Source organism: Stigmatopora nigra, chromosome 10 (assembly GCF_051989575.1).
Source record: "Stigmatopora nigra isolate UIUO_SnigA chromosome 10, RoL_Snig_1.1, whole genome shotgun sequence".
NCBI classification, from domain to species: domain Eukaryota; kingdom Metazoa; phylum Chordata; class Actinopteri; order Syngnathiformes; family Syngnathidae; genus Stigmatopora; species Stigmatopora nigra.
This window is the reverse complement of record NC_135517.1, coordinates 12,280,706-12,308,471: the sequence shown is the minus strand read 5'-3', so window position 1 is coordinate 12,308,471 and position 27,766 is coordinate 12,280,706. Positions and strand designations below refer to the sequence as shown.

Below are 27,766 nucleotides of genomic sequence, written 5' to 3'. Positions count from 1 at the left end.
TATATATATATATATATATATATATATATATATATATATATATATATATATATATATATATATATATATATATATATATATATATATATATATATATATATATATATATATATATATATATATATATATGGTAAGTTGTTCATATGTTTATTTAAGTGGTCTTTTTTGTCTTTCTATGATGTGGCTAAGAACATTTATAACTATGGAATTGGCTTTCTTTTGAACAAATTCATGATCGAAGGTCTGCATTATCTATCCCTTAAATTCATCAGTTGCCTTTGCTTTTATGAAAAAAATTGTAAAAATCGCAATGACTAAACCTCAGTATTCAACTTTCCAATGACTGCCAATGTGATTCATTTCCACAGGGAATGCAGAGGGTCTGAAAGCAGGTAGTGTGAGTCAAGACTATAACATGGCAAACAAATTGTCCATTCATTCGTTTTCCATTACACTTATCCACGCAAGGGTCAAGGGTGAACAAATTTATATTATTATTAAATTATTAACAGGTTTTAATATAAAATGTTCAATAATCCAAGCTGAATTGTTAACTTTCTTTCATTCAGAGTCCATCAGTAAACTTCACTTTGTCCTGAGCTAAACTCTGTTTACCTACGGTATTAAATATTTTGAAGCAAAAAAACAAACCCCAGACATTAGAGCTCCAGTACTGCTCCATGCAAAGAAAATATTGTATATACTGGCCATTTGGGTTATAGGTATTTGTTAGATTGACTATTTGGGTGTTGAATTGAGGTGTCTGTAGAGAGAAGAGATGCTCTGGTTCCTCATTAGAACGATGACAGCTTGTCATGCTTTTGTTGCTTCAGGTATTTGGAAGAGTTTCTCTTTTGAGGTAATTAATATTCATTGTCAATTTCAAACAGTAAGTGCTCAAAAAGATGCTCTGTCAAATTTCACAGCACAGAGGGCTTGAGCTGAAAGAGGTAAAGAGGAAAAATATGAAAAAATAGACAATTTTAAAACACCTTTATGTCTGCTCATTGTTTGGACTCCAATTCAATTTTAAGTCTAAAAAATAAAAGCCACCTCTTTATTTTATATTTCACCTACACCACATTCTCCCAAAATTCCTACTAACTGTCTTTTCAAAAGTCAAGCACCAGGCAAAATAATATTGCGCCATTTATGTCCCTTCACGGCTCCGATACTTACCACGACTGTCATCATCTCTGTGGCGGACACATGTAGACGCAGTACAAAAATGGAACCCTAGGTGTTAATTGTTTTCAGGCATGCTCTGAATTGCTAAGCCTGAGTGTAATATTACGTTGGTCAACATAAATCATATTACAGTACTTCTAAAAAAAAGTTTCACTCACTTGGCAGTCCTAACTGACAAAGAGTAAGTGTTGTTATATTATTCAATAAAAAAAATCAATTATGAAGGAAGAGGACCTCTGGTAAAAGAGGCATTACAGTGGTACCTTGAGATATGAGCTTAATTATTTTGGGGCTGAGCTCGTATGTCAATTTTCTTGTAACTCAAACGAACGTTTCCTATGCTCATAAGTCAGGGCACTCGTATATCGAGGTACCACTGTATATGGAATTGTAAAGCTTTTTTTTTTTTTTTACAATTCGCATGAAGATATTGTACATTCTTGTCTTAACGTCTACAATTTAAAAGAAATTGAAGGTGAAAAGGTGCATTTGCCTGTGCAACTTTTCAATGAGATCTTCAGCAAGTGAGCAAAGCTGTGAGTCAAAACAGGGTAGAGCAAAAGTTGGATGTGGTGAACAGTGACTTACCTGGTCTGATTCAGGCATTTGTAATGAGGAGGTGGGGAAGTCAGCAGAGGAGGGGGGAGGGTGCAGGCTGGTTTGGGGTGTGGGGGAATCTGGGGCACACTGGGCTGGAGTGAAATGATAAAACCAAACACAAATGCAACACAAAGCATTATATTAGCAAATCAAAGCCAAGAGCATTTTTTGAGGAGCATTTTTCCATCACAAGCAAACACAACATAAATGTGTGCCTGTTTGTTTGTTACAAGATTGAACTTTCTGCCACAAAGCAGGCACAAGCAAACTAAGTGTCTGTGATAACTGAACTGCTTTTCTGTCTTTTCTTATTGCATTTTGGTATTAAGTCTACAATGTCTTGAGTGTATTGTGTCTGTCCTGCTACTGCAACCAATAAATTTCCCAAATACGGGATGAAATAAAGTTCTAACCTAACAATTTAGGCATCTTCCTAAATAGGTAGAGTAGCATATTCACCATAATTTTGAACCAATTTGTTGTTGACCATCTCCAAGATAAATTCTTATATAAAGGTAAAAAGCCATGGGAATCCATGTATAAATTTAACTAATAACATTGTTGAATAGGTTGTGAATGTTAATCTTACTGATAGAGTATAATGATATGTACAGCTTTTGTTTTTTTCCTTATTAGATATTTCATTAAAAACACAATTTCCTCATAAGGAATCTATGTTGAAAATGGCACTACGGCGAATGATAGGGTTTCTATTTACGATGTGGCCTTAGCAATATACTCAATAATAGCGGTCACTTTGATTTGGATAATCGTGGAGAGTGGTCCTTACCCGAGAGAAGGCGGCTGCGGCGGGAGGCTTCAGCAGCCAAAGCGCAGGAGATCTCAATGCGCTTCTCTTGCTCCTGCAATTGCTGCTGGGAATTGACAGGAGTTCCGCCCTCTACAGGGCCATCCAGGACAGGAACAACATTTTGCAGACTGAGATTTGGGCAGCACAAAAACACAAAGATGAGAGTGAACTGAAATGAGGAATCTGTTATTGATAGAGTTGTTAAAACTATTTCATTCTTTTGTTTGCTCTTACAGTAAATCAAGAAGTCTGAAATCATGTAAAGTTAGCGCGTTTCATCGTGTTTCATCCTAAGAGAGCGAATGGCTTTTTTTTGTGTACAACAGAAACTTGAAATATATATTTTTTCATGAACATACTTGGATTTCACGATCAAAGTCTTGATTCGCTCTAGTTTCTTCTGCTTTTCTTTCTGCTCCTCAGGACTCAGGGGGGTGTTATCTTCCATATCCAAATAGCGCTCCGGGATAACAACCTTGTCAGGAGCCATTAGCTAGAAATTACAATACATTATATGAACATTACAATTATTATTATTACAGTAACAGCAAAATTTGGATTTTTTTGTTGTTGATCTAGTGCCACAAAGACATTTACAAGTATACCCATTACACTTTTCCATATTTAACATTATACCATTGACTATTTTTTTTCATTTTCAGCAGTGTTCCAAAGGAGATAAACAATAATTGCATTAAATTCATAAGAGTGCCTTTACCTCTTTGTTTATGTCCAGGCTGTAGTGGTCTGGTTCAACCTCTAACCGTCTCAAACGAGCAATTTCCTCACGAGGTGACTCCATTCCCTGACCTCTGACTGCTGTCTCTAAACCCTTGATGTCAATCTCATGAGCCGTTACCCGTCGTCGAATCTGCAGAAATTTTCATCGGTATTTTAGGTCATTTCGAATTTTGAGTTATAAAGAAACAACAAAAATGTAACCTCTGTTACCCCTTTCCCAACAGCGTGATAGCATGCCTGTATTTCAAACCAGTCTAAGTGTGTGTACAGTTCTGCTGATTTGATTTAAAGCATAGTGCATTTAGTTGCAGTTTATGTTTGAAAAGCAGGATACAATTGAAGTACTGTACACATTCACACCATTGCCACAAATGTGGTACTAGAAAGTCAGCATTTAATGTGATGGAACTGTTTTTTCTTCAAATTTATTAGTTGGTAATGTCCTTCATTTGTACACATTTAATAGGTGAATTAGTTTTATTTACCACTCTGTAGCTCGCCGGTGATTGGCCGCCTGAAAGATTAAGACTTCTCCTTTTTTCCCTTACAGAGCTGCTCTGATTGCGACGGATTCGTTCATTTTGTTCCTCCACACTCATCTTGGACCTAAAGTCAGCTGGAAACACAGCACTTTTTGGACGCTCCTGTGTCAGTTTAGAGGAAAGAAAAAATTGTTAACTGAAAGGTGCGCTTGAATTTTACATCCCATTCTTACAATTTTCTAGACTACCTAATTCCCCTCCTACATCGTGGCCTTAGATGCTTGGATCATTAGCTCTTATTTACATCAGAAAAACTTAGCATCAAGAGCATTAACAGGATTTGAAGAGGTCAACTCAAAGTCTTGACTTGAATCTTATTGTTTTTATTGAATTGTTCACTTAAATTTCAGACCACATAATGATCTCTCCTTGAGTAAAGCATAATAGAGTTTGCTATATACAATTAACAGTTGAAGTTTTTTGGCATGACATGGATATGTAAAAAAAAATGCCATTTAAAGAGCATAATTTATTTCAATTGTTGCTGCTCAATGTGGCAGATATAACAAAAACAGGTATGTAAATTGAATATTTTTCATAATAAACATGTCAACACCACATTTTTTATATTTTGGCATAAAAACATTTTTAGTCTGGAAATGAGCCAAGATGAATGAAAAAATTGAGAAGGGGCAAATACTTCTTAGCGTTGGTTGACCTACCCTCGAAATCCCATTAGGCATTCTGCCATTAAAACGGGAAACTCCAGAAGGCCAGTTAGAGTAGTCGTCAGCAGGTGACTTGGCTCTTGGAGGGACAATACCAACTAAAAACAATAAGAGATTTGGTCATTACCGTGGGAAAGGAAATTGTGTGCTTCTAAAAGCTAATCCTGATAACGATAGTCTCATGCTAGACAAAGCAGAATTATTATGCATTGGGTTAAGATTTTTTTTCTTTCATCTGGCATTTAAGCATGCCAGAGAGGGTATGTTAGTAGTGTAATCCCATATCCCATGAGTTGCTTTGTACCAATCACGGAATAAGAATCACCAGTTGCACTTTTTAGTTCACATGAAGAACTCAATTGATCGTTTGTGTTTATACCTTTATTCATGGTTGATTGCCTATCCAGGCCTTGGTCCTGTGAACCACTCATATTGTTCTGCTCCCCAAACTTAATCTGTAAAAGAAGAATACTATACCTAAACTGATTTAAACATACTACATTCCAGATTATAAAATGCAATGACATGCCTATAAATGATCCCTACAATACCATTTTTTATATAAATTCAATATTTGCAAACTATTTTAATGCACTACAGTTGTATTTAAAAACTAATGTATATATTTATTACATGGTTAATATGATTTGATACTCTTCCAACACAAACTAATTGCTGGTCAGCTGTGTTTGGGATGATCTACTGAGACTAGACGATATATAAAGTAATATAAAGACTACATATTTTAATCGGTGTTAGGTCAGTTCAAATTTGATGGATTTTAATGATGATGGGGCAGCAGTAGAATCTCCAAAATACCTTTCTGATGCAAGAATCTTCAACATCAAAGTAACCATCATCGATGCCCAAGCTGCGTAGCCAGATGGTGCTGTCAAAGGGCAAGGGGGGAATGGAAGGGGGTGGGGTGGAAGAAGGATTCAAAGGGAAATAGGACTTGGGAAGGGGGGGCCTTGGGGGTGCACTTTCCTAAATCACCACAAGCCCAGGGAAGAGCAGAGAAGAGGCAAAAAATACAAAGGTTTGAAGCAAGAGACACCAGCGCATCAAGCGGAAGTGATGACAAGCAAGCTAAATGCAGAGCAGAAAGGAAAGTGGAAACAAGCATGTTCCAAGGAATGCCTATCACTAAAATTTACTAATAGCGTTGGAAAATATGCCCATGACTTCCTCGTTTTCATTTAAAAACTTTACACAAAACCTTTTGATTATGAAAATGTGTAAAGTGCAAAGAGATTCATCGCCTACATCGGCTGGGACCACCAAAAACAATTATTTTATACAGAACTATGACTAGAGTGTTTAAAAACATAATTTAGAATACACATATAGGCCTATGTAGTACCTCACATAAATACATAAATAATAAATACATCAACCTTCCCTAAAATGTTTGTGTTATTTGGACATCTTTCTCCACACTGTCTATGGTGTAACTGGTTTGGGGTTGTCCAATCACCAATGACAGTGTCTGTCATGTGTCGAATCTATTGTTTTTACTTTGCAGGAACTTTATTGGTTTCCTTTCTCTCACTTAACTATCACATATTACATATTTTCAAATAAAAACAGGGATGCAGATGGAATAACCATGATCGCGAGTCCAATCATAATCAGGTTGAAAGATTTCTAAAGATGAGTCTGCAAAAACACTTTATCTGAATGATGAGTAGGTGACTCAGATGGTGTCAAATCAGAAACAATTGGATCTTTGTTATGTTTCTTTTTATTATAGCTGGGACTGAGCACCTTGGTATCATCATGAGTATTAGCATTACTTGTTAGTTGGGATAATTGGTGATGGTGTTGAGTTTCTGGGTCATCGCTTCTAATATAGGCAATTGAGGGTGCATAAGGATCTGGATCAAAGTATGACATTAACACGTTACTTTGAAAAATGTCTTGGAAAAGCAAGATCGACGATTCAGGCATTGATAAATGTCTGGTGGATAAGACGTTTTCCTGATCATTTGAATGTCTTTGCAACAAGGGAGATGCATTGAGTGAATCAGGAAATACATCTTTTCTTAGACCGACTTTGACCTCTTGGTTGCAAACAGTTGAATTAAGCCAACCGAAATCTTGGAGCCGCATATGGCCTTCTACCTTATCTGAATGTTGATAGAGATTTAAGTCTTGGCATTGCAAATGCATGAAGTCATTATCCCTGGATTTTGACGTATCTACATATTTGTTCAACTTAGAGTTATTTCTACATGTAATATTTTGCTCAGTTTCCTCAATAACTGTATCCAATCTACCCATGGACTCATTCATACTCTGAAAAGCTAAGTCAGAACGAGGACATGTACACTCGTAGGTCTGAGAGCTACTTTTGTTTGTATTTTCTGCAGTTACGCTTTTCTCTGGTTCTCTATAACTTGCTGGTCTTGATTTGGGCTTGGGGTCAGTGTACAATTGAGGCACTATGCAAGATTTGGGACGGGGTTTAGGAATGCATCTTGCTCTAGCGTGTGAGACAGGTGTTGAAAAGGGGTTTAACCCTTGCTGGGTGTGTCCGGTGCTTACCTCCGGTCCCAGCTGTTTAGAAGGGGAGATCTGGGAGGCAGGAACTGGGGAATATGGACTGAGTGGGCTGGTGAGGCTTACTGAGCTGAGGGGACTGGCTGGACTATTGGTGCTAAAGGAGCCTGGAGCACCACTGGCCACTGCCGAAGAAGAGAATGAGAAAGGTCACATTGAGAGACTTGAATTTGGAGTTAACCTTGTCATTTAGCTTAAGACGATACCTTTGTGCTTTGCTGTATCTGTGCCTCTTGATGAATGACTCTTGTGTAGGCCTTCTAAAACATCCTGAACTCTCCAAAACTCTTTCTGGATGTGCCTTCGAACCAATTCACTCTGCCGGAATGAAAAAAAGAGAGAGAAAGAAAAACGTGTTCATTCAGTTTCTATTCCGCTTATCCTCATGAGGGTCCGTAGTAGACCTGGAATTGGTAGCAGGCCAAGCAGAGAGGACAAAAAGGCAAACAAGCAATCTTGCACACATTCAAACCCAGGAAGAATTTGAAACGGTCAATTAGCAAAGCATGCATGAATTTGGGAGGAAAACAAAGAATTCTGAGAAACCCCGCAGAAACACATGCAAATTCCACAAAGCCCTCGATTGAGTTACATCAAATACAACCATGTAATTTAATCAACAAATAAAAGTATTTCACCAATAATATTTTCAAGACTATGCAGGATGTTGACACTATAGTTAAATGACACATTTATTTTCCTTAATTTATATGGATTACATAATTGTATAAAGTCGTGAATCACTATTGCAAAATAGAAGAAAATAAGTCAAAATTTTTAGACAGCATTCATTGTAAAACATTGTCAAACATCACAAACTTTAAGACAAAAGGATTAACAATTACCTGCACGCCTGCGTTAAGCTGTTCCCACAGATCTCCATGAATAGCATGGGCTTCATCCTCTAATGCTTCAAATTCCATACGAGTGGTAGTTAAAGCCTGAAAGTACAATTCAGTTACTCTCTGGTTGCATTGTTTATAAAGTTGGCGCATTAGTTAGTCAGTATAAAATTTAGTTATGGTCCATTGTACAGAGTAGTGAAAAAAAACATTCATTGATCCTAAATTTTCTTAACAAATTATTTGATAAAGTCCACCCAGCATGTCAGGACTGTCCTACATTTGAGGCATGGGAGAGCTCCCCTCTGATGTTGATGAGCTGATTTTGTAGGGTCTCTTTTTTGAATCGTAGCTTTTCCAAGGCTCCCGGCTGGGTATGGTACTTCTCCATTTCCTGATGAGTAGCCACTAATGCTTCTTCCAAGCTGTCCTGTAAACAGCAACAAAAAATAGCAACAGTAAAAAAAGGTTTCCTTTTAAAATATTAAAAGTTCCGTTAAAAAAAGACAAAACTGCACACTCTTGTGAATCATGAACCAAAAAAACACTTCAGTTGCTTATTTGTTACACGGTGAATTTAGATATATTTCCTCTCTACCTTGTCCATCCGTAGTCTGTGGACCAGAGCTTCGTGATCCTTCACAATGTGATTCTGCTCACACAGCCGGCCCAACAGTTTCTGTGTCAGACATCATCAAAAGCAATCAAAATCTGTCATTAAAGCTAATCAGAGATAATACGGTAATCAACAAATTAATTAAGAATCACAAACAAAATGCATAAATCAGTGTCAACATGGAGAATATGTATTGCAGTCTACACGTGTGTATTTCCACTAAAGCATGTTTAATTTTAGAACAAGTAATCTACTTGAAAATGATGTGCAAGATGATTGATCATTTATGGGGCTATCACTCACACTAGTTTCGATTTCATTTAGCTTCAGTGTAGGGTGTAATTCTCTGTAGACGTCATGGAAAGGAGGCACCTATGAAACAAAAACAAGAGAAAAATATTTACTCCTCAATATGAAAGGAACATTTTTGAATACAATCCACGCTTCACAAAACCTGGAATGCTGTGCAAACAAAGAGGAACATTGCCATAACTTCTTTAAAGAAAAAAATAAACCTATACAGTTGTGCCTTGGGATGGAAATGAGTTTTTTTAAGCTACGAGGCCCAATTGGAGTTTTTTTTAATATATATATGACTAAATATATATATATTTTTTACACGTAGTAACAAATTCAACTTGTAATCATAAGGCATAGCTGCACATGTTAATGATGAATAACTATATAGTTTTATACAGCCACAATTTGATGATGCATTCATGTATAACAACTATTTATCAATACTTTAATATAGAATCTTACAGGTGACTAACAAGTAAAACATCAACAATGAAAACAAACACACTTGATAGAGACTTAGAACATTCCAAGAATAAACTGTACACACAACGCTAAATTCAAAATAAGATATTCATATTGAAAATATGAATATTTAAAAAAAAAGTAAATTCAAAGAGAGTACAAATTGACACTACAAACTTCACATGATGATTATTGAAGTTATCGGAAATCAAATATCACAAGAGCAAAACCACACACAAACAAACATGAAGTGGACAATGTAAAATCAGATGATAAAATTAGTCAAGATGATGATGGTTAATATAAAAGTACAATACATAAATGCACATATGTATTTGTAAGAAAAGAGAAAAAAGTACCTGCATGAGCCAATTTAAATGAGTATATTACATAAAAGCCATGTGTAGTATTGGTATTAGAGCTAGAAAATACTGTAAAATAAAATCTATTTGTAAATGATTCTTTATCATTCACGTTCACTTCAAACTTCGCTAAAAAGTGATTTTCCTTCGACGTGATTTGTAGTTTTCATCCATAGACTAATTTCATAGTGATGGAAAACAGAAAAAAAAAATGCCCACAACTTTGTCAAGAAAAACGCATGCAGACAACAATACAAAGAAAAGAGAGGCAGGCTTAGATAAAAGTATCTGCAAGAATTGTAAGGTAGTTTGAGCTAAATGAGAAATACAATTACTCATCTTCCAAAATATTTTGAAAGTCAAATGTAATATTGAAAGAGCCCATTTTCTTGAACTTGGTATCCTAAGAATAGTATTGCTAGTTGAAGCCTGCCTCCCTGCTGCAGTCTCTCTCTCTCCTCTCTTACTTGTATACAGAGCTTTGCTGCAGAGGAGGACCTCTCCACCCTTCGGGTAACCATAGTACCAATTAACCGGCTTCCCTCCAGTACCTGAAGATTTAGCTCAATTAATTACAGACACCTCCCAGGCACAACAACCTTACTTGGAAGGCAGGGCTTGACTGTATAAAGGGATCATTTGAGTAATCCTCAGAAGGCCCAAAGGGAAATACGAGATGGTGCAATGAAGGATCGACAATGTCTGCATTAACCGTGAAAGACACAGTGTGTGTGTATGACGTGATTGTGCAAAGAATGCAGATGATTGTGCCTACCTGCTGGTCTAAATAATCCAAGTTGCGTTGGAGCTGGAGATCTAATATGTCGTCCTGAACCGAGCAGAAGCAACAGTGACAGAGATGGTGAAAACACATATACATGCAGCATTGACAGACACTTTTCAGATCAGGCAGAAGCAGAACAGACAAAACACCAAGTCAAATTCATTGGAAAGATGATCACATTTGGTTGTTGTTGTTGGAATTTGTTATTAGATGTGATAGACAATACGTACATTTACATGGGCAGTAAATAGTAAACTGATCAAATAGTATTTTAATCTATTATACGCAGCTAATATGCGGTCATGTAAACATATTTATGCAAGGCGAAAATACATTTGTAAAAGAGTCCAACATAAGATTAAAAAGAATAAAAAGTGTCCATTCGGTGCATTATAACCGAGGGTAAAATGTTAATTATGCCCCACATTTCAAGAATCGACATAATTAAACTGATGGATGGGTGTGTGAATGTATGATAGAAGGGCATGCAAGGACCTATTTTACTTATATTTTACGATTGTCCCTGTCCATCTAAATATCTGAAGATTAAAACAAAAAAAGGAAAGAAAATGTATGTTGTATGTGGGATTGTAATAACAACAAATGACTACAACATGGATAAGAATTTAGAGGCGAAGGATGCCAAATGAAAAAAGCATGAGTTGAATATTGAAACAGCACTTTAGTGTACGGGTAAAAAAACATCCACTTTATCTGTTTCGTTTGTCTGAAAACTGAACTGACAAGCTACTCCAAACACTACCAGGAGGCACCTTGTATTCGCAAGGGTAGAAAGGAGAGAAAACCTTCTCAGAGGTAAGTGTTGAGTAGATGATTAGAAGAGAAATACTTTGAACACTTAGCAGCTGCATAAGCAACCTGCATTGTATTTCAAAGCAATGGGCCTAGTATTTAAAAATGAACTGTTGTGTTATCTATACTGAAATGCATTGTGGCACATTGGCAACACATACCATTTTATTGTGGACAGAAGGGGATACGGGGTAGTTGTGGTGGTAAAATCCTTGATTTATGGACCTCCTATCACCAGAGTGCTCATACTGAAGGAAGGGAAGATCACAATGAAGAAAGAGTAAGATGGAAGCAAGACTGACACCACAGACTGGAGAAATGTGAACTTGTTCATTTGTCATACATCAGCAGTTAAGGTTGATTAGGACTCCCCACTGTGGGGAAATTAAATACCTAAAATCCCAAACTAAGGTTCTGTGATTGTACTGTAGATTGAAGTATACATTTAAAAGTTTACAATGTTTTCTTACCTTTGGCGAGCTGATTGATCTCCTCAGGTTATAGACAGATGGATCAGCATAGATGACGTCATCCCTCATCCGCCCCGAATATCGGTCAAAACGTGCAGATGGCGATCGAGCCGGTGAGGCAAAATTATGTGATACTGGTGAATCGGCCCCCGCAGAGAACAACGATGGTGATCTGGGTACAGATCTGGAACGTGGTTGGATGGAAAGACGTCTCATAGACTTCTCGGCTCCACTGTAGTATTGTGGTCCCCAAGAGTCCCTAGGGTTTGGTGGCCCATACATGTGGTGAGGACCATCTCTCATTGAGCGGCGTTTGTCCTCAACTGCCCAGCGATGGTCATATCCCCCCGCAGCAGAGACAGAACAAATGCTTTCAGGTCGAACTCCTGCTGGGTATAGCGGGTACTCCTCCACATATTGAGGTCCACCAGGGTAGCCATAGTAATTCAACCCAGGACTCGCTGGGTAATAATGAGATGGGCTGGAAAAACAAAAAAAGAATATATATATATATATATTTTCAGTGCTTGCTCATAAGCCAAAATTTGTCATCTTAACATATATATAGATATTTTTTTTTGTAAGGTATGTATACCTATTGATGTCCTCCTGAGAAACCATGACCCGTCGCTGGTTAACCCAATGCTGCAGTTGTGCCATTGAGCTTTTCCTTTGGGCCACTTTCTCAGGGGCAGTTCTGGGGACAAAACCCCTCCTCAGCACTACATTCTGGTGCTGTTCCTTTGCCGAGTCGACACTTCTTTCTGGTTGTCTTTCAGGTGTACCAGAGTTGTGATTTTGGGATTCATTGAGTTTACTGTCATAGTTTGGGGGTGTTTTGACACTGGAAGGGAAATGATTACTCCAACCGTTTGGATTGTGGTTTGTTTGAACATGCCCAGGACCCCCACCTTCATCTTCAGTTTTTCCTACACCATCTCCTTGCCTGCCATTTTTGTGCACTTGATCTGAGCAAGCGGTTGACAGTGGTGGTGTTTCCAAGTCGTCAAGCCCGTTGTCATTTGTGTTAGGTGCTGTATGCTGTTTCAGCTCAACTGGAGTTTCCGTTTCTCTCATCACCACGGCCGGTTCAGCTGTGAGAGCTGTATTGGGTCTGAAAAGACAAAATAAATGAATATATATAGATATTTATATAAATTTTGAAAAACAAAATCAACACACGGCTAATTATGCTGCATGTATGAAACATTCTATTTGTATAATCTGTGTAAGCGTAGGTGCAACACCTCTGTGATGAATTAACGTTGACCTCTGCTGCCTCGCTCATGGCTGCAATCCACTCCTTCTGTTCTTCATAGCTGTCCGTACTAAAGTAAAACGTTCTTGTTCCAGCATGTTCCGCCTGTACGCAAAGCACAGCAGGAGTATTCAACTCGCCATTTTCGTCCTGTTCCTCCTCTAACCACACCTAGGGATGGAGACAGAATAAAAAAAAAACATCTTAGAGCACTTTTCTCATTGTCATTCAAGTCATTCGAGAATAATGTATTCCCCTCATGCAATGGAAATGTTGCAAAGAATCTTCTGGATTTCCGGAAGAAATATTTGCTCGTATTGGAACAACAAAATAAAATCGTTCTGGACATTTTTAACCAAAGTAACATGCATTATGATGTAAAAAAAAAAGGCATGCATAATGGCACACAGACAAGTTAAGGAGAGAAGCAATTACCACTTGTACCTGCTTATTTCTATACCCATACAGGAAACAAAGAGTGAAGGTCGCCAGACCTCAAAGGTGGTGGGTAAATACAATAAGGAAGGAAGAAGAGATAAGGAAGGGTCAAGGTTATGGGTTGGGATTATACAGGTCACGTTGAGTATTAATGGATTAATTAATATATGTATTGGGGAAAGGGTCTTTCAAATAGAAACTTGACAATAGTTAAATTTTCACATTGGATAAAAATTCTTACTAAATAAAAAGCACATTGTGTGAAGTCAACTCAAATCTCAAACGACTCAGACTTGCCTTTTTTTATAATTACCACTAGATGACAGCAAAGGCAAAGCACAGAAAAACAATCAGACTTTTGGCCTCATATGCCTCATCAAAAACATTAACATATCAATGTCTATAAATATAATGCAAATTTTGGAGCACAACCCAAAGATCATATCCTCCACCACAACAAAAATATAAAGATAATCAAGAACAGATACAGTGTCATCTTCTACAACTAATATGTAAATGAAAGGACGTTTACGTTAAAAAAAATGCCTTTTAAAAGATATACATACAGATGTCTTAAAAGAAAATATATAATCTAGTGCTGGAGGACTAATTTTCTTCCATCTTGGAAGACAGAAATGTCCCGCCTACTGCAGTGACAGCTTTGTGATGCAATGGGCTCACTGACTGAATAGTACCACCCCGCAGTAACATAGCAACAGAGGAGGGGCAGTGTGTACATGTAAGGGTGTGTGTGTGTGTGTGTGTGTGTGTGTGTGTGTGTGTGTGTGTGTGTGTGTGTGTGTGTGTGTGTGTGTGTGTGTGTGTGTGTGTGTGTGTGTGTGTGTGTGTGTGTGTGTGTGTGTGTGTGTGTGTGTGTGTGTGTGTGTGTGTGTGTGTGTGTGTGTGTGTGTGTGTGTGTGTGTGTGTGTGTGTGTGTGTGTGTGTGTGTGTGTGTGTGTGTGTGTGTGTGTGTGTGTGTGTGTGTGTGTGTGTGTGTGTGTGTGTGTGTGTGTGTGTGTGTGTGTGTGTGTGTGTGTGTGTGTGTGTGTGTGTGTGTGTGTGTGTGTGTGTGTGTGTGTGTGTGTGTGTGTGTGTGTGTGTGTGTGTGTGTGTGTGTGTGTGTGTGTGTGTGTGTGTGTGTGTGTGTGTGTGTGTGTGTGTGTGTGTGTGTGTGTGTGTGTGTGTGTGTGTGTGTGTGTGTGTGTGTGTGTGTGTGTGTGTGTGTGTGTGTGTGTGTGTGTGTGTGTGTGTGTGTGTGTGTGTGTGTGTGTGTGTGTGTGTGTGTGTGTGTGTGTGTGTGTGTGTGTGTGTGTGTGTGTGTGTGTGTGTGTGTGTGTGTGTGTGTGTGTGTGTGTGTGTGTGTGTGTGTGTGTGTGTGTGTGTGTGTGTGTGTGTGTGTGTGTGTGTGTGTGTGTGTGTGTGTGTGTGTGTGTGTGTGTGTGTGTGTGTGTGTGTGTGTGTGTGTGTGTGTGTGTGTGTGTGTGTGTGTGTGTGTGTGTGTGTGTGTGTGTGTGTGTGTGTGTGTGTGTGTGTGTGTGTGTGTGTGTGTGTGTGTGTGTGTGTGTGTGTGTGTGTGTGTGTGTGTGTGTGTGTGTGTGTGTGTGTGTGTGTGTGTGTGTGTGTGTGTGTGTGTGTGTGTGTGTGTGTGTGTGTGTGTGTGTGTGTGTGTGTGTGTGTGTGTGTGTGTGTGTGTGTGTGTGTGTGTGTGTGTGTGTGTGTGTGTGTGTGTGTGTGTGTGTGTGTGTGTGTGTGTGTGTGTGTGTGTGTGTGTGTGTGTGTGTGTGTGTGTGTGTGTGTGTGTGTGTGTGTGTGTGTGTGTGTGTGTGTGTGTGTGTGTGTGTGTGTGTGTGTGTGTGTGTGTGTGTGTGTGTGTGTGTGTGTGTGTGTGTGTGTGTGTGTGTGTGTGTGTGTGTGTGTGTGTGTGTGTGTGTGTGTGTGTGTGTGTGTGTGTGTGTGTGTGTGTGTGTGTGTGTGTGTGTGTGTGTGTGTGTGTGTGTGTGTGTGTGTGTGTGTGTGTGTGTGTGTGTGTGTGTGTGTGTGTGTGTGTGTGTGTGTGTGTGTGTGTGTGTGTGTGTGTGTGTGTGTGTGTGTGTGTGTGTGTGTGTGTGTGTGTGTGTGTGTGTGTGTGTGTGTGTGTGTGTGTGTGTGTGTGTGTGTGTGTGTGTGTGTGTGTGTGTGTGTGTGTGTGTGTGTGTGTGTGTGTGTGTGTGTGTGTGTGTGTGTGTGTGTGTGTGTGTGTGTGTGTGTGTGTGTGTGTGTGTGTGTGTGTGTGTGTGTGTGTGTGTGTGTGTGTGTGTGTGTGTGTGTGTGTGTGTGTGTGTGTGTGTGTGTGTGTGTGTGTGTGTGTGTGTGTGTGTGTGTGTGTGTGTGTGTGTGTGTGTGTGTGTGTGTGTGTGTGTGTGTGTGTGTGTGTGTGTGTGTGTGTGTGTGTGTGTGTGTGTGTGTGTGTGTGTGTGTGTGTGTGTGTGTGTGTGTGTGTGTGTGTGTGTGTGTGTGTGTGTGTGTGTGTGTGTGTGTGTGTGTGTGTGTGTGTGTGTGTGTGTGTGTGTGTGTGTGTGTGTGTGTGTGTGTGTGTGTGTGTGTGTGTGTGTGTGTGTGTGTGTGTGTGTGTGTGTGTGTGTGTGTGTGTGTGTGTGTGTGTGTGTGTGTGTGTGTGTGTGTGTGTGTGTGTGTGTGTGTGTGTGTGTGTGTGTGTGTGTGTGTGTGTGTGTGTGTGTGTGTGTGTGTGTGTGTGTGTGTGTGTGTGTGTGTGTGTGTGTGTGTGTGTGTGTGTGTGTGTGTGTGTGTGTGTGTGTGTGTGTGTGTGTGTGTGTGTGTGTGTGTGTGTGTGTGTGTGTGTGTGTGTGTGTGTGTGTGTGTGTGTGTGTGTGTGTGTGTGTGTGTGTGTGTGTGTGTGTGTGTGTGTGTGTGTGTGTGTGTGTGTGTGTGTGTGTGTGTATACATGTCCTTTGTTCCCCACCCTTGTCAGTTAACCTTCATTTCATACCCAAGGAGGGAAAAATGCTAGTAGTGAGAAATATAGTATTCGGTATACATACACTACAGAGGTGGTGTGATGTCGGACTTTAAAGTAGGGCATCTTATCAGCATGTATGGTTTAAGGTCAAACATTTAATTGGTGTTGAGGTTGTTTTATATTTTGACAATCATTGTTGAAGTAAAGGAATGGGGATGTCCTACAAATTATGTGTGAAGAACATTCTTATTAAGGGAATGTGCTGCCAGTATAAAACATACTAAAGGTTCCAAGCAGGTCATTTGTTACCCCATAGCCTGACTTTCATCTTATTTTTAAAGCAATGAGAATGGAGTAATCAAATATATAAAGAAAATAATATAATGAGTATTGGTTATTTGTTGATAAAATGCACGTAATAAAGTAAACCTAACATCATACAAAATTCCAATTTAGGGTAAGTGTCAGGTTTATTCACATACGATTTAGTGCCAAATTGCACAATCCTGATGTGTCATGGCAAGGTAAAGAAGAAAAAACAAAACAAAAACAACTAGAGATCTTCAGAACCGAGTCAAACATTTTACATAAATCTAATATATGTCAATAACGCTATGCCAAAAGAATACATTACATTATATCTCTGCATACTGTAGATTTTCTCACAGTTGCAAAACGGACTCAAAACTATAATAAAACAACGCCCACAGACCTATGACAGACAAAGTGACCTGGAATGTGTCCATTGTGTTTTTATAAAAGAACAGTACTTAAAAAGAAAAATTAAAAAAAGAAAGAGAAAAAGACGTGACAGGCTGACAATTGTTATCAAACTAGAAGCTGCCAGGGTGAGGCATACCTACACTGCCCACACAAACCACACTGACACACCTCCAGGATTAACATTATGGTGGAGCAATAATTTGACTTAGAATTGTACATACCTACAGTAATGCAAGAAATTTGGAAGAAAAATGTTTACCTGAATGCCTACATCTACACTTAATGTGTTATTATGGCACTCCAGAAACTGCTTTTACAGAGTCACCAAGTTGTTGTTGTTTTGTTTCATTATTATCCTTCCAACATACTGAAATCCTTTTAGACAAACTGCTTGTATGTTTTCTCCTCTGGCTATGGACACACCCCGTCTATGGAGCTTAGTAGCAAAAGTGCAGGTACAACAGGTTTTGAGAAGTTCAGAATTGAATGGACGGAATAAAGCCACTCAAAAGCCAATGTCTTCATTGATCTTGTTGGTCATGGTTTAATACTTCACATGAACCCAGATTTCCTCAAAATTTAACCTATGCATAGTAGATTGTAGTCACACTGATTTAAAATAGTCTGCTCCCCTGTTTAGTGTCCAAAATGCACATTCTGTAAGCTTTGTTCCACTATCTTTGAATTTCTGTAGGCCTATGTATGTACCACTTTAACATTTTGTGTGAAGTATTAAAATAAAAAAATATACATTACATTTATGACATGTTGACTCAGTAAACTGTCTTGCCAGCCTATAAGAGAAAAGGTTTAACTGACCTATTTAATAATAATTGGTCATCTAAGGTCAGCAGAGCCACTAATTTTGAATAACTGTAACTTTCTTTTACAGGGGAAAAACTAGGATTTACTAGGAAGTATACTATCTATCCTCCTCAGTTTGCATGCGTCATCTGTGGGTCATTTTACATACTGTAGATAAACAGAAGTATCTGGATCCGTCAACATTGGAGGTTAAATATGATCTTGCTTTATGATACCCAGAGGGACATTGTAAACTTTAGACAGGACCTCTGTTATAACTTAATGTGTACATAGAGCCACACAGTTGAGAAATGGCCGAAAGCCCAAAGACTGGCTAGAATAACAGTTTTTTAAAATTCAACACTAGTAAAATTTAAAAAGTCGTGCTCAAAGAGTAAATATTAAATGCCCTCAACAATCATTATAAATTGATATCCAGCACAACTGAATTGTAACCAGCATATTCAATTTAGCAGACTATCTATTCGGAGGATAGATACATTGGTAATCTTTCAGCAACAAATCAATTTAGATCACGCTCCAAAAAACATCCAGAACCTTGATTTTGATTGGTTCAAAACAAAGAAAGATCAATTGCATATTACTAATTATCCACTTCCTCTGTTACCCACCCAGCCTCTGCCTAATATTCTGAATGACTGGTGGAAAACACCCTGAATTGATCACCAGTCAATCAGAACAGACAGGCAACCAGATTATCTCTGTGCTGATTATTCTATTCACCAAACATACATTTTTGATTAAGGGAGTAAGCCAGATTACGTGTAGAGTGTTAAAACTCTAACTCCATATATGCATTCATTCATTTTCCATAATGCTTGTCCTCACAAGGGTCACGAGGGGTGCTGGAGCTTATCCCAGCCAATCACGGGCAGCAGACCGGGTTGACCCTGATTTGGTTGCCAGCCAATTGCATGGCACAATGAAACAGACAACCAATCACACTACCGCCAAGCAGGAATTGAATCCAAAATGCCTGCACTAAAAGGCAAGAAGAATGACCAATGCTACAACGGATGGCCCTCTAACTTCATATACAACAGGAAACTCAAAAATAGAACATTATTCTGGGAGGCATCTGTATTCACCATGCTTCCACTGCGTTGCACATTTCAAATTAGGTTGTGTCATTGTTGATGCATAAATCAATGGTCTTTCCGATGCTGGGGGGTACTAAGTACTATGTTAATTTGCAATTTTTGTTTGTTTTTAGTTTTAAGTAGTATCCTTCAGAAAAGGTGGCTCAAAAGGTAAAAATATTGTATACATTTTAGCCTCAGTACTATGTTAATTTGCATTTTTTGTTGTTTTTAGTTTCAAGTTGAATAGTTCAAAAATAGTGGCTGAAAAGGTAAAAATATTGATATACTTATATCATTATATATTTATATACCCTCAATTTGAGAAGAAAAAACATTAACAGACCTGTTCTATGTTATTCATACATTAAAAAGTAACTAAAAGTGATTTTTATTCAAATAAATAATAAAAAATATTGGTGTCCTGCTTTTTTTCCCACCATGTGCTTGCATGTATTTTTGCTGGGTACCTTAGCTTCCTTCCATATTTCCAGAGCATGCTGGGATTAATTGAAAAAGTTTGAATTCTTAAAAAGCCCCATATAAGACTAATTTGGAAATGTGAACAGAAATTGTTGTTTATCTACGCGAGCACTGCTATTGGTTGACAACCAGTGCAGGATGAACCACACCTCTTGGTCAAAGTCAACTGAAATGTCAGGCAGTGAGCTGATAAATTTGTATTTTTTTACTGCATGCCAAGTGGTGACAAACCACAATAGAATTTTGCACTTCCAATTCTTTTTATTTAATATCAATAGATATATTGTGCGGATATATTCAGGGTTTGAACAAATATAGTTTTTTTTAATGTTAGCGTTTTGCCAATGTGTGCTATTAATAGAAGGTATTGAGTCTTACATTCTGTGAACCGTGATGATTCTCTGTGTGTATTTGATTAAAATTAGACTGTGATCAAGATGAAACTGTCGGATTTAGCTCCCAGCAGCTTTTTTTTTTTTTATATATAAACACAACATTAAATAGCATATATTATTCTTGGATCTTCTTTTTTTAGTTGCATCACCATCACATTTATTTTAGTATATGGAACATTGATATTTTACTTGATGCTTACACAATCACTGGCAGATGTCGTAGGTGACAAATTTGTCTAATTTTGGATGTAAATGGTGTAAAACGTTGGTAGATGGACTATATTTTGATAAAATACCATGTATATGGAAAATTCAACGAATTCCTGTTAATATTAACTGCATTACATTGAAACTAGATAGTAAACAGTACCAAATGTTCAATGAGCAATATTGATTAAATGAGCCTCATGACAAGCGGTCAAAGCTAAGTGTATTTGCATTGGCAGGCCAAACTACGAGTGTATAAGGAAATGTGTGTGTGAATGTGTCTGTGTGTGTGTGTGTGCGTATGAGTACACAAAAGCGACATGTTCTGGACTTTGTTCTCATCCTGCGTATGCCATAAAAAAGTCAACAATAAGTCCTGAAAGATGACAGAAACTCATAGCATTTAAAAAAAATGTCTGGACAAAAAAAACATTACAGTAAATGTAGACAAATATGTCAAAAATTATGAAAAATATGTCAATTAGTGTATTTCATCTAGATACAAAAAAAGGCAACCAAGTTTCACACATCCATTTACAGGTAAAGCTCTACTCAGCAATTCTCATTTTAAACCTAGCAATAGCAGATTCCAAAAAAATGTAGAATATGACTGCCACTGACTGTTTTTTTTAATATCTACGTATGTGTTAACATCGTATTTACACTCTACTAAGAATGTCATAATTTGAACTGCAATACCTTTAAGTAAAAATAGTGGCGTGAATTATTTTTCAGGGAAATAATTGGGATGATGCACACTTAACTGGAATTCAATAATTTCTTCACGAGAAAATTATATGATACATTCATGATACGTGCACAGTCATGCTATGAGCTTAGTTGCGCTCATATAATGACTTTGCACTGTGATGTTGACCCCCTTTACATTCCCCTAAAATAAACAATTCACACACTTCACTGTGGTCTGTTATTCAGTGGTGCAGAAAATGATGCTGTCCAGTTGTACCAGTTTGCTCTCCAAAGCCCAATCACAATCTTTGCTTATAAGTTTACTGACCTTAAAGGCAAACTTGCGGGTGATGTTATCCAAAGGCTGTACTCCACCAATCTGGAAACTGAGCAGAGGCAAACTCCCTAACACGGTGTCCTCCTTTTCATCTGTGTAAAAGAAAATGATAGTGATTTTTTTTCTTCTAAATGAGCACCAAAAGAACGAGGTCAGTGATGCACTGAAGGACTGCAGCAAAACCCTGAGCTTTTTTTTTTTGAAATGTTAGGAAAAGACAGTGCTGTCGGATTGAATCCAGTCCTGCATCACACACTTTTTTACCCACGGTGACAGCTTCCTAGAATAGATATCCATTATGATCCTTTCAAACATGGTCTGTGTGACAAACGCTTCTAACGTCTCCTAAACATCAGAATCCAGTGGTCTTAAATAGGACCACTGGAAAAGAAAACCACTCATGTTGAATGAATAATGAATGTCAGCATGATTTTTTTAAAAGAGATGCAAAAGGGGATACATTTTATTTATTTTTTCCTACCTTTAAGCCTAAGAACGTATAGATCCGCATGGCCAATCGTCCTGCTGCTGACTGGTGTGTGTTTAGTTGAGTATTGAGAAAGAGCGAGAAAGAGCAAGAGAGAGAGAGAGCGCAAAAGAGAGAGAGAGAGAGAGAGAGAGAGAGAGAGAGAGAGAGAGAGAGAGAGAGAGAGAGAGAGCAAAAGAGAGAGAGCAAAAGAGAGAGAGCAAAAGAGAGAGAGCAAAAGAGAGAGAGCAAAGAGAGAGAGCAAAGAGAGAGAGCAAGAGAGAGAGAGCAAAAGAGAGAGAGCAAGAGAGAGAGATCAAAAGAAGGGGGAAGGGTTTTTGAAATCACACAACACACTGATCCCTCCTCTACATGTGCATGCATGTGCAAATGTGTGTGTATAGGTGTGTGTGTGTGTGTGGGTGTGGTTTGCAACTGGTAATTGTACACACACAAACACACTGAAGATAGTGATCAGCCAGTGTGAGTCAGTGCAGCAGGAATTTGGGCATCAGTCAGTTGTACCTGCTGATTGTACACACCAATTCCACGTCATGTAGGCTACAAATGACTGTTTACAGGATATTGGGACAGCAGACACACCTTTGCCTCAGTAGTCTTTGTGTTTATTAGTTAAGGTTGATTATTTACCACCATTATACAGTACTTTGGAAAATAGTATACAAAATATTTGAAGCTATTAATCATGTATTAAAGCTTTATGAAATTAAAACGTTCAATCCTAGGCTTCAGGGTAGTTTTTATGGAGTTTGCATGTTATCCTCCTCCCTATGTAGCTTTTCTTTGGGTTATATGGTTTCATCGCATCTCACAAAACATGCATGGTTGTTTTTTTTGTCAGTGTGCCCTATGATTAGCTGACAACAACAATAAGTAAGAGACAAAATGAAAACATGACCTTAAGAAACACCCTTCGCACGTGGAAAAACAAACATTCAAACAGATGTGGAATCTGCTCCAACTAATCAGCCGGGCGCATGCAGAACTGTGCTGGGCAAATGTTTTATGCAATTGATTTGCATCATTTTAAATGGTTAGAATTTACTATCATTTAGAAGGCCTATTATGAATTCTCAAACCTAAGACAAATGCAATGGCCTGAGTTTAAATATTTTTTTAAACCTGAAAAGCAGGTACAATCCAGCACACAATTTGTGAAGCAATGGAAAGTGCATTTTTTCTTGATCTAATTAACTTTTATTGCAATCCAAGTATATTTGTTAATACATGATGCAGGGACGATTTTGACAAACAACCATTCCTTCAACTTAAAGCGTGCAGGTTGTGATTTTGGTAAATCCTCTAATAAGAATCTTGATGCCAGTCAAAGTTTTAAAAAAAAGTGGAGCTACAATGAAATAATTTGTTTTAAATTGTGTTTTTATCTCAGTGACTAATTTGTTGACAGCAACTATAGGTGAAACTTAAAAGAAACGAAACATTGCTGTGCCAACCACAGCACAGTGCTTTAAAAAATGGGTAGTGGCAACTTGATAAATCACAGGACAGCGCACAAAAGTGCTTTTCTTATGCCCATTCTTTGAGGTTAGATCTTTGCTGGCATAGCTATCACATTGCTACACCGCACTGGCCACATTATTGCCTCTTTTTCTTCCCTCTCACCAGGAACTCTTTTCAAAAATACAGCTGGGCCACACAGAGGAGAGGCAGGGAACAAAAAGACGTGGCCAGAATGAAGAGCAAATCCCCAAGCACAAGAGTTTAAGTTAAAAAGTAATCCCAAACAGATTTGCGACAAGGCGAGGAATAGAAATCGTAGTTGTTGTTCAAAAATACAAACAAACAATCTTACGACCCAAAAGTAAAACAAATGAGAACATTTGATAAACCATTAAAAGTGATTGATTCAACAAAGTAACATGTTTTAAAACTTCACTAATTCATTCAAACAACTGCCTTTGACGGCTCCTTTTAAGATTTGTGATTGATATACTTTGTAGTATTTACTGCTGCTGTATGTTTTTGTGGTCACAAGTGAAGAAAAAAAGGGGTTATGCTTCCTGCTGGCAACTAATTTGTCACGGATCAGCTAAATGCAATTGGGGACACATTTCAAAGTTGAAAACAAGAGGCACGCACCTTTGTAGTAAAACAGACATCTGTCAGAGAGGACAAACCACCGCTTGTTCCACTGTTTCACGCCGCTGCTTGCCTGGTGGGGACACACATCCCTGATACTGATTATGGGCATATCATAGAAAAGTATGCTCTTTACATTGCGGGACTGCAGTTTAAATATATAGTATACATATTGAGCATTTGTTATACTATTTGTTATAAAATACTTGAGTATATTATGGCTAACTAGGAACCATCAGGCAACAATATTTCGGCATTTAATAATCAAATTAATCAGGCCTGTGTCAATCCCAAGCTCTACTTTATAGTACATATGTAGGATATGCTGGTTAATTCAATTCTGATCCATCCATGAAAAATATATATATATATTTGACTTTATGAAGTAGAAAATAAATTAAGCAAGTTTTAGACCTTCCTTAAGGAGGTCTAAAAATGTACCTGCTTATAAAGCCATCCTGCTTTGGTGACTTCTGCTTTAGGATTCCTGCGCATGGAATTGGAGCGTTTGCCAAATGTCGCTGCTTTCCTTGGTGTTCGGGATGTCTGCCAGACAGGAAAAGAGAAGACAAATTGCTAAGAGTGCCATACTTTGGGCTGTGAAAGCACCGAGGAATACTCTAAGGACAGAAGTTTATAAACCAATGGGTCACTGAGCTTTCAATTTACAAATAATTGCATTGTAAAAATTATGAGGACAAAATATAACAGCACAAAAGCACTTTTGCACTTTTCTTAGTGATTTTTATTTACCATAACGTCACTATCTGTACATGTGGCTCCAAAAATGGGGTTGCATTATACATAGCCAAATTACATTTACATCATATAGTAATTCTTACCCTTGCACAAGGTTGAACTTCTTGAGACAGGTCTGACACCATGCTTGTACTTTTAGTGTAATTGCTTTTCTCAGTAGCAGTGTTCACCTTCCCTTTCATCATCAAATCACAGCCTCTAAAAACACACACAAAAAAGACGTCAAGATGTAATAAATTACCTTTGCGGTTTGGGTGGTTTTCAACAAATGCAGCTGAAACAAGTCACATTTTCTACATTGCCAATGAAGTAGTATGTATGTACTTCAATACTTTATTGGAAATCCAGAGCGCAATCCACTCACTGCTGACCCGTAATAGCCTCAGATACCTAATGAAAAGCTTGTTACTGTTATCTAATCTTTCAGCACCCTAAAGTAAAACATTTGTAAATCGCAATGGAAATGTCCTGAAACACAGCTTGCAAGGGTGATTCATTGTCCGACTATTGCTAGTCTTGTATTCCAATATCTTGAAGAAGGTATTGTGTGTGAAGCGTGAGACAGAATTATTATGCTGAGAAATTAAACTGTGTATAGCGAGTGTTAACTCACTGCAGATTGGTGTGTATTGGTGCAGTTTCTTGCAGCTGGATTGTGTTCATTCCTGGTCCAGCTGGTCCACTGGTGTCATATTGACTGCAAACAGAGAGATGAATAATTTAGAGATTAAAATAACAATAAGATAAGATGTTATTTAGGACATTCAGATTTCTTTCATTTATTATAATTACTTGGATAATTTTGGTATGGGCTCTCTATGTTGCTTCTTTAATGACGGTGTTGACATAGGTCAATCAAATATATTTTTAAAATACATATACTGAAGATGGAGCATAATTCCATAAAGAAAACAAAGGCAAAACTGTCATGTGTACACATTATATACATAGGAAGATGTGTTACACTTTGTGTTACATGCATAGACAATTTAGACCAATAAATTAAATTCCAATAAAACTAGATGAAATAAATAAGATTTGATCTCCTGCTGAACTCAATATCAATACAGTAAAGTTTGTTTATAATGTTAAAGGTTGTGAAATGACTGGGGAATTTTCACCCATAAATGCCAGAGTCATTTCATGGGACTATTATATTCAGTTAAGTAAGAGTGATAGACTGACTTACATTTTAAGGACATTAAAAAAGGAGGCGTCACAAACCCTGCCTTTTAATCTCACTTCACTGACAAAATATAAAAGCTTATTATTACATTTAATCCAAGACATTTTTGGGTGTATTCCTATTTCATCACAATTGAGATTCATGTGTTACTACACCTGAAACATTCTCTCTATCCATGTGTTGGTTTAGGCAACAATAAAATACGCTGGCTCACAGCTAATCATAGCTCCCTTACATTTTATGACATTACTCAACCCAGTTGAATCACTTCATGACATCACAGCAGACACACACATTGATAATGGCATACATTTTGTGAAAATTGTCATTAAAAGTTTGCCACACAAACAAAATGTCCAAGTCAAGGATGTCATCCTTCCTGAATAACAGAAATAATATTTTCAAGTACAAATGAATAATTCTGTCTGTTGTGTGCATGCATGCATGCATGCATGTGTGTGCATGTTGGTTAACCTACAAACCTATTTACAGGCAGCTGCTGATTAAGTTGAGGGGAGGATCAACACGCACAAGTCTCTCTCTTTTCACAAAGTACAAAAAGCTATTAACAACTGCCAGATGTTATGCCAAACAAGCCAACTCCACTCCTGAAAATGATAAAATCCTGCCACGTTTCAGAATCAAGTTATGATGGGGCATCTTTTTGGCCTGGCAGTTTGATTCTTGGCTTGATCCTTTCAAGCATAAGTTTTTTTTTTATGTCCACATTCAAAAATACATTTTCTATGTTAATTAAAGACTGTGAATAGTTGAGATTCATTAGCATGACTAATTAGGAGTGTAGCTTGCCATTTGCCCAAGTTCAGTTGGGGTAAGATTGAGCTAACCTGGTTATTACTGTAATGACACACTTATAGTAAATATAGTAAACAGGTGGTCAGGAGAAATGATAAAGTCCAACATATCCCTCAACATTGCCAACATTAAACCATTCACCTCCTACTGGGAATTTTACTTGTCCAGAAAGTTTGAACACTCCATTGTGGTTGTTGTTTATTAATCAGATATAACACCCTTTCTCCTTGTCAACAGTATGGGGACTTGTAATCCCACAGAAAATATGATGTCTGTATAAACATATAAGTATTTGTTCTGGTCAATGACAGCCAGTGAGTTAAAGCATATGAGAAAAAAATACTTTTGTTGTCAGCAAAATGCTGCTTTACTGTTTCAGCATTAGAGACATTCCTTCATATAAAACCATGCCAGCGTAAATAGACTTAATTTACTTTTGCAAGTGTCTTTAATTTGTAGCGCACATGATATAATAATGATGCAAAAACCCTGCAGATAAACATCACACTGTATACTATACAGGCACTGTGACAGGACCCTTGAAAACGCCATGAGCAAATCACAAGAGGAGGAGACTGAGCAAAAGCCAGTCACCATACAGCCACATGATTCACAAATTCATTTACAGAGCTGCTGTTTTCTACATCTCACTACACAAAGCATGGGACCCTTACGTAACCACAGTTAGCTTATCATTCTGCAATGTTTTTGATGGCTACTGCATTGCAGTCATCTCTGACCTAAGACCGTCTGGCCATCCTCTCCTCTCTATTAACCTTCCTTCCTTTTTTCTCATCTTGTCCCTGCCCACAATGTTACCTCCTCCATTCCGTCATCACCTTACCTTGCTCTCCTGTCCACACGGAACTTCAGCATCCTCCCTTGGTTCACTCATGTACAAAAAGTATGAGGGACAACACAAACAGATGGACAGAAGGATGACAGATGTAGAGCAGAATCGAAAGGGGTAAAGCTGCGAAAAGATGGCTAAGGGGAGGGAGTCATATTGCTGCCACCCTCTTTCTCCTTCAGACCGCATGCCTCTCCCTCTCTTTTTGCTGCTGGTTTCCTCACCTGTCTCACCCTCCCCCTTTTCTCTATTTAGCCCCCTCCTCTTCGGTCAGACGAACACACTCCCTGCTTTCTGCCAAAGAAATGCTACACTCAGCGTATTCACTTGTCCCATAGCTGATACTGTACATGTACACATATAGAATGTCTTTTACAGCCCCCTATGCATACTTTACACACTGATACACATGCTCC

General features: G+C 38.1%; 1 protein-coding gene across 3 annotated transcripts; it reads right to left on the bottom strand.

The window, feature by feature from the left end:
- Positions 1-409: 409 nt before the first annotated feature.
- On the bottom strand, positions 410-27,510 carry plekha6 (pleckstrin homology domain containing, family A member 6). Of its 3 annotated transcripts, XM_077726553.1 has the most exons (27): positions 27,345-27,510; positions 25,112-25,195; positions 24,582-24,696; positions 24,181-24,285; positions 23,740-23,812; positions 21,144-21,244; positions 13,009-13,190; positions 12,357-12,875; positions 11,762-12,242; positions 11,453-11,539; positions 10,470-10,523; positions 10,162-10,257; positions 8,874-8,942; positions 8,553-8,633; positions 8,235-8,384; positions 7,958-8,053; positions 7,319-7,430; positions 7,098-7,237; positions 5,370-5,537; positions 4,930-5,005; positions 4,545-4,648; positions 3,826-3,984; positions 3,318-3,470; positions 2,959-3,092; positions 2,579-2,727; positions 1,777-1,880; positions 410-941 (listed from the first exon to the last, which is right to left on the bottom strand). In XM_077726553.1, exons 1-27 carry the CDS (start codon positions 27,374-27,376, stop codon positions 921-923), a joined length of 3,645 nt encoding a protein of 1,214 aa, XP_077582679.1. In that variant the 5' UTR covers positions 27,377-27,510; the 3' UTR covers positions 410-920. The 3 variants fall into 3 exon arrangements, with proteins under 3 accessions (XP_077582679.1, XP_077582677.1, XP_077582678.1); XM_077726551.1 differs by lacking the exons at positions 23,740-23,812; positions 24,181-24,285; positions 24,582-24,696; positions 25,112-25,195; positions 27,345-27,510 and adding an exon at positions 21,409-21,600 and having other exon boundaries at positions 10,162-10,245; XM_077726552.1 differs by lacking the exons at positions 23,740-23,812; positions 24,181-24,285; positions 24,582-24,696; positions 25,112-25,195; positions 27,345-27,510 and adding an exon at positions 21,409-21,600 and having other exon boundaries at positions 10,162-10,245; positions 13,009-13,124.
- Between the last annotated feature and the right edge of the window lie 256 nt (positions 27,511-27,766).

What these genes read in the sequence shown, in the direction of transcription:
- plekha6 (XM_077726553.1), bottom strand. Translation starts at nt 27,376, where the DNA reads ATGCTGAAGTTCCGTGTGGACAGGAGAGCAAG. An exon ending in GCAATCAACCATGAATAAAG is followed by an intron (nt 4,649 to 4,929) that starts GTATAAACACAA and finishes TATTGTTTTTAG; the next exon opens with TTGGTATTGTCCCTCCAAGA. An exon ending in TGCCTAATGGGATTTCGAGG is followed by an intron (nt 3,985 to 4,544) that starts GTAGGTCAACCA and finishes AAACTGACACAG; the next exon opens with GAGCGTCCAAAAAGTGCTGT.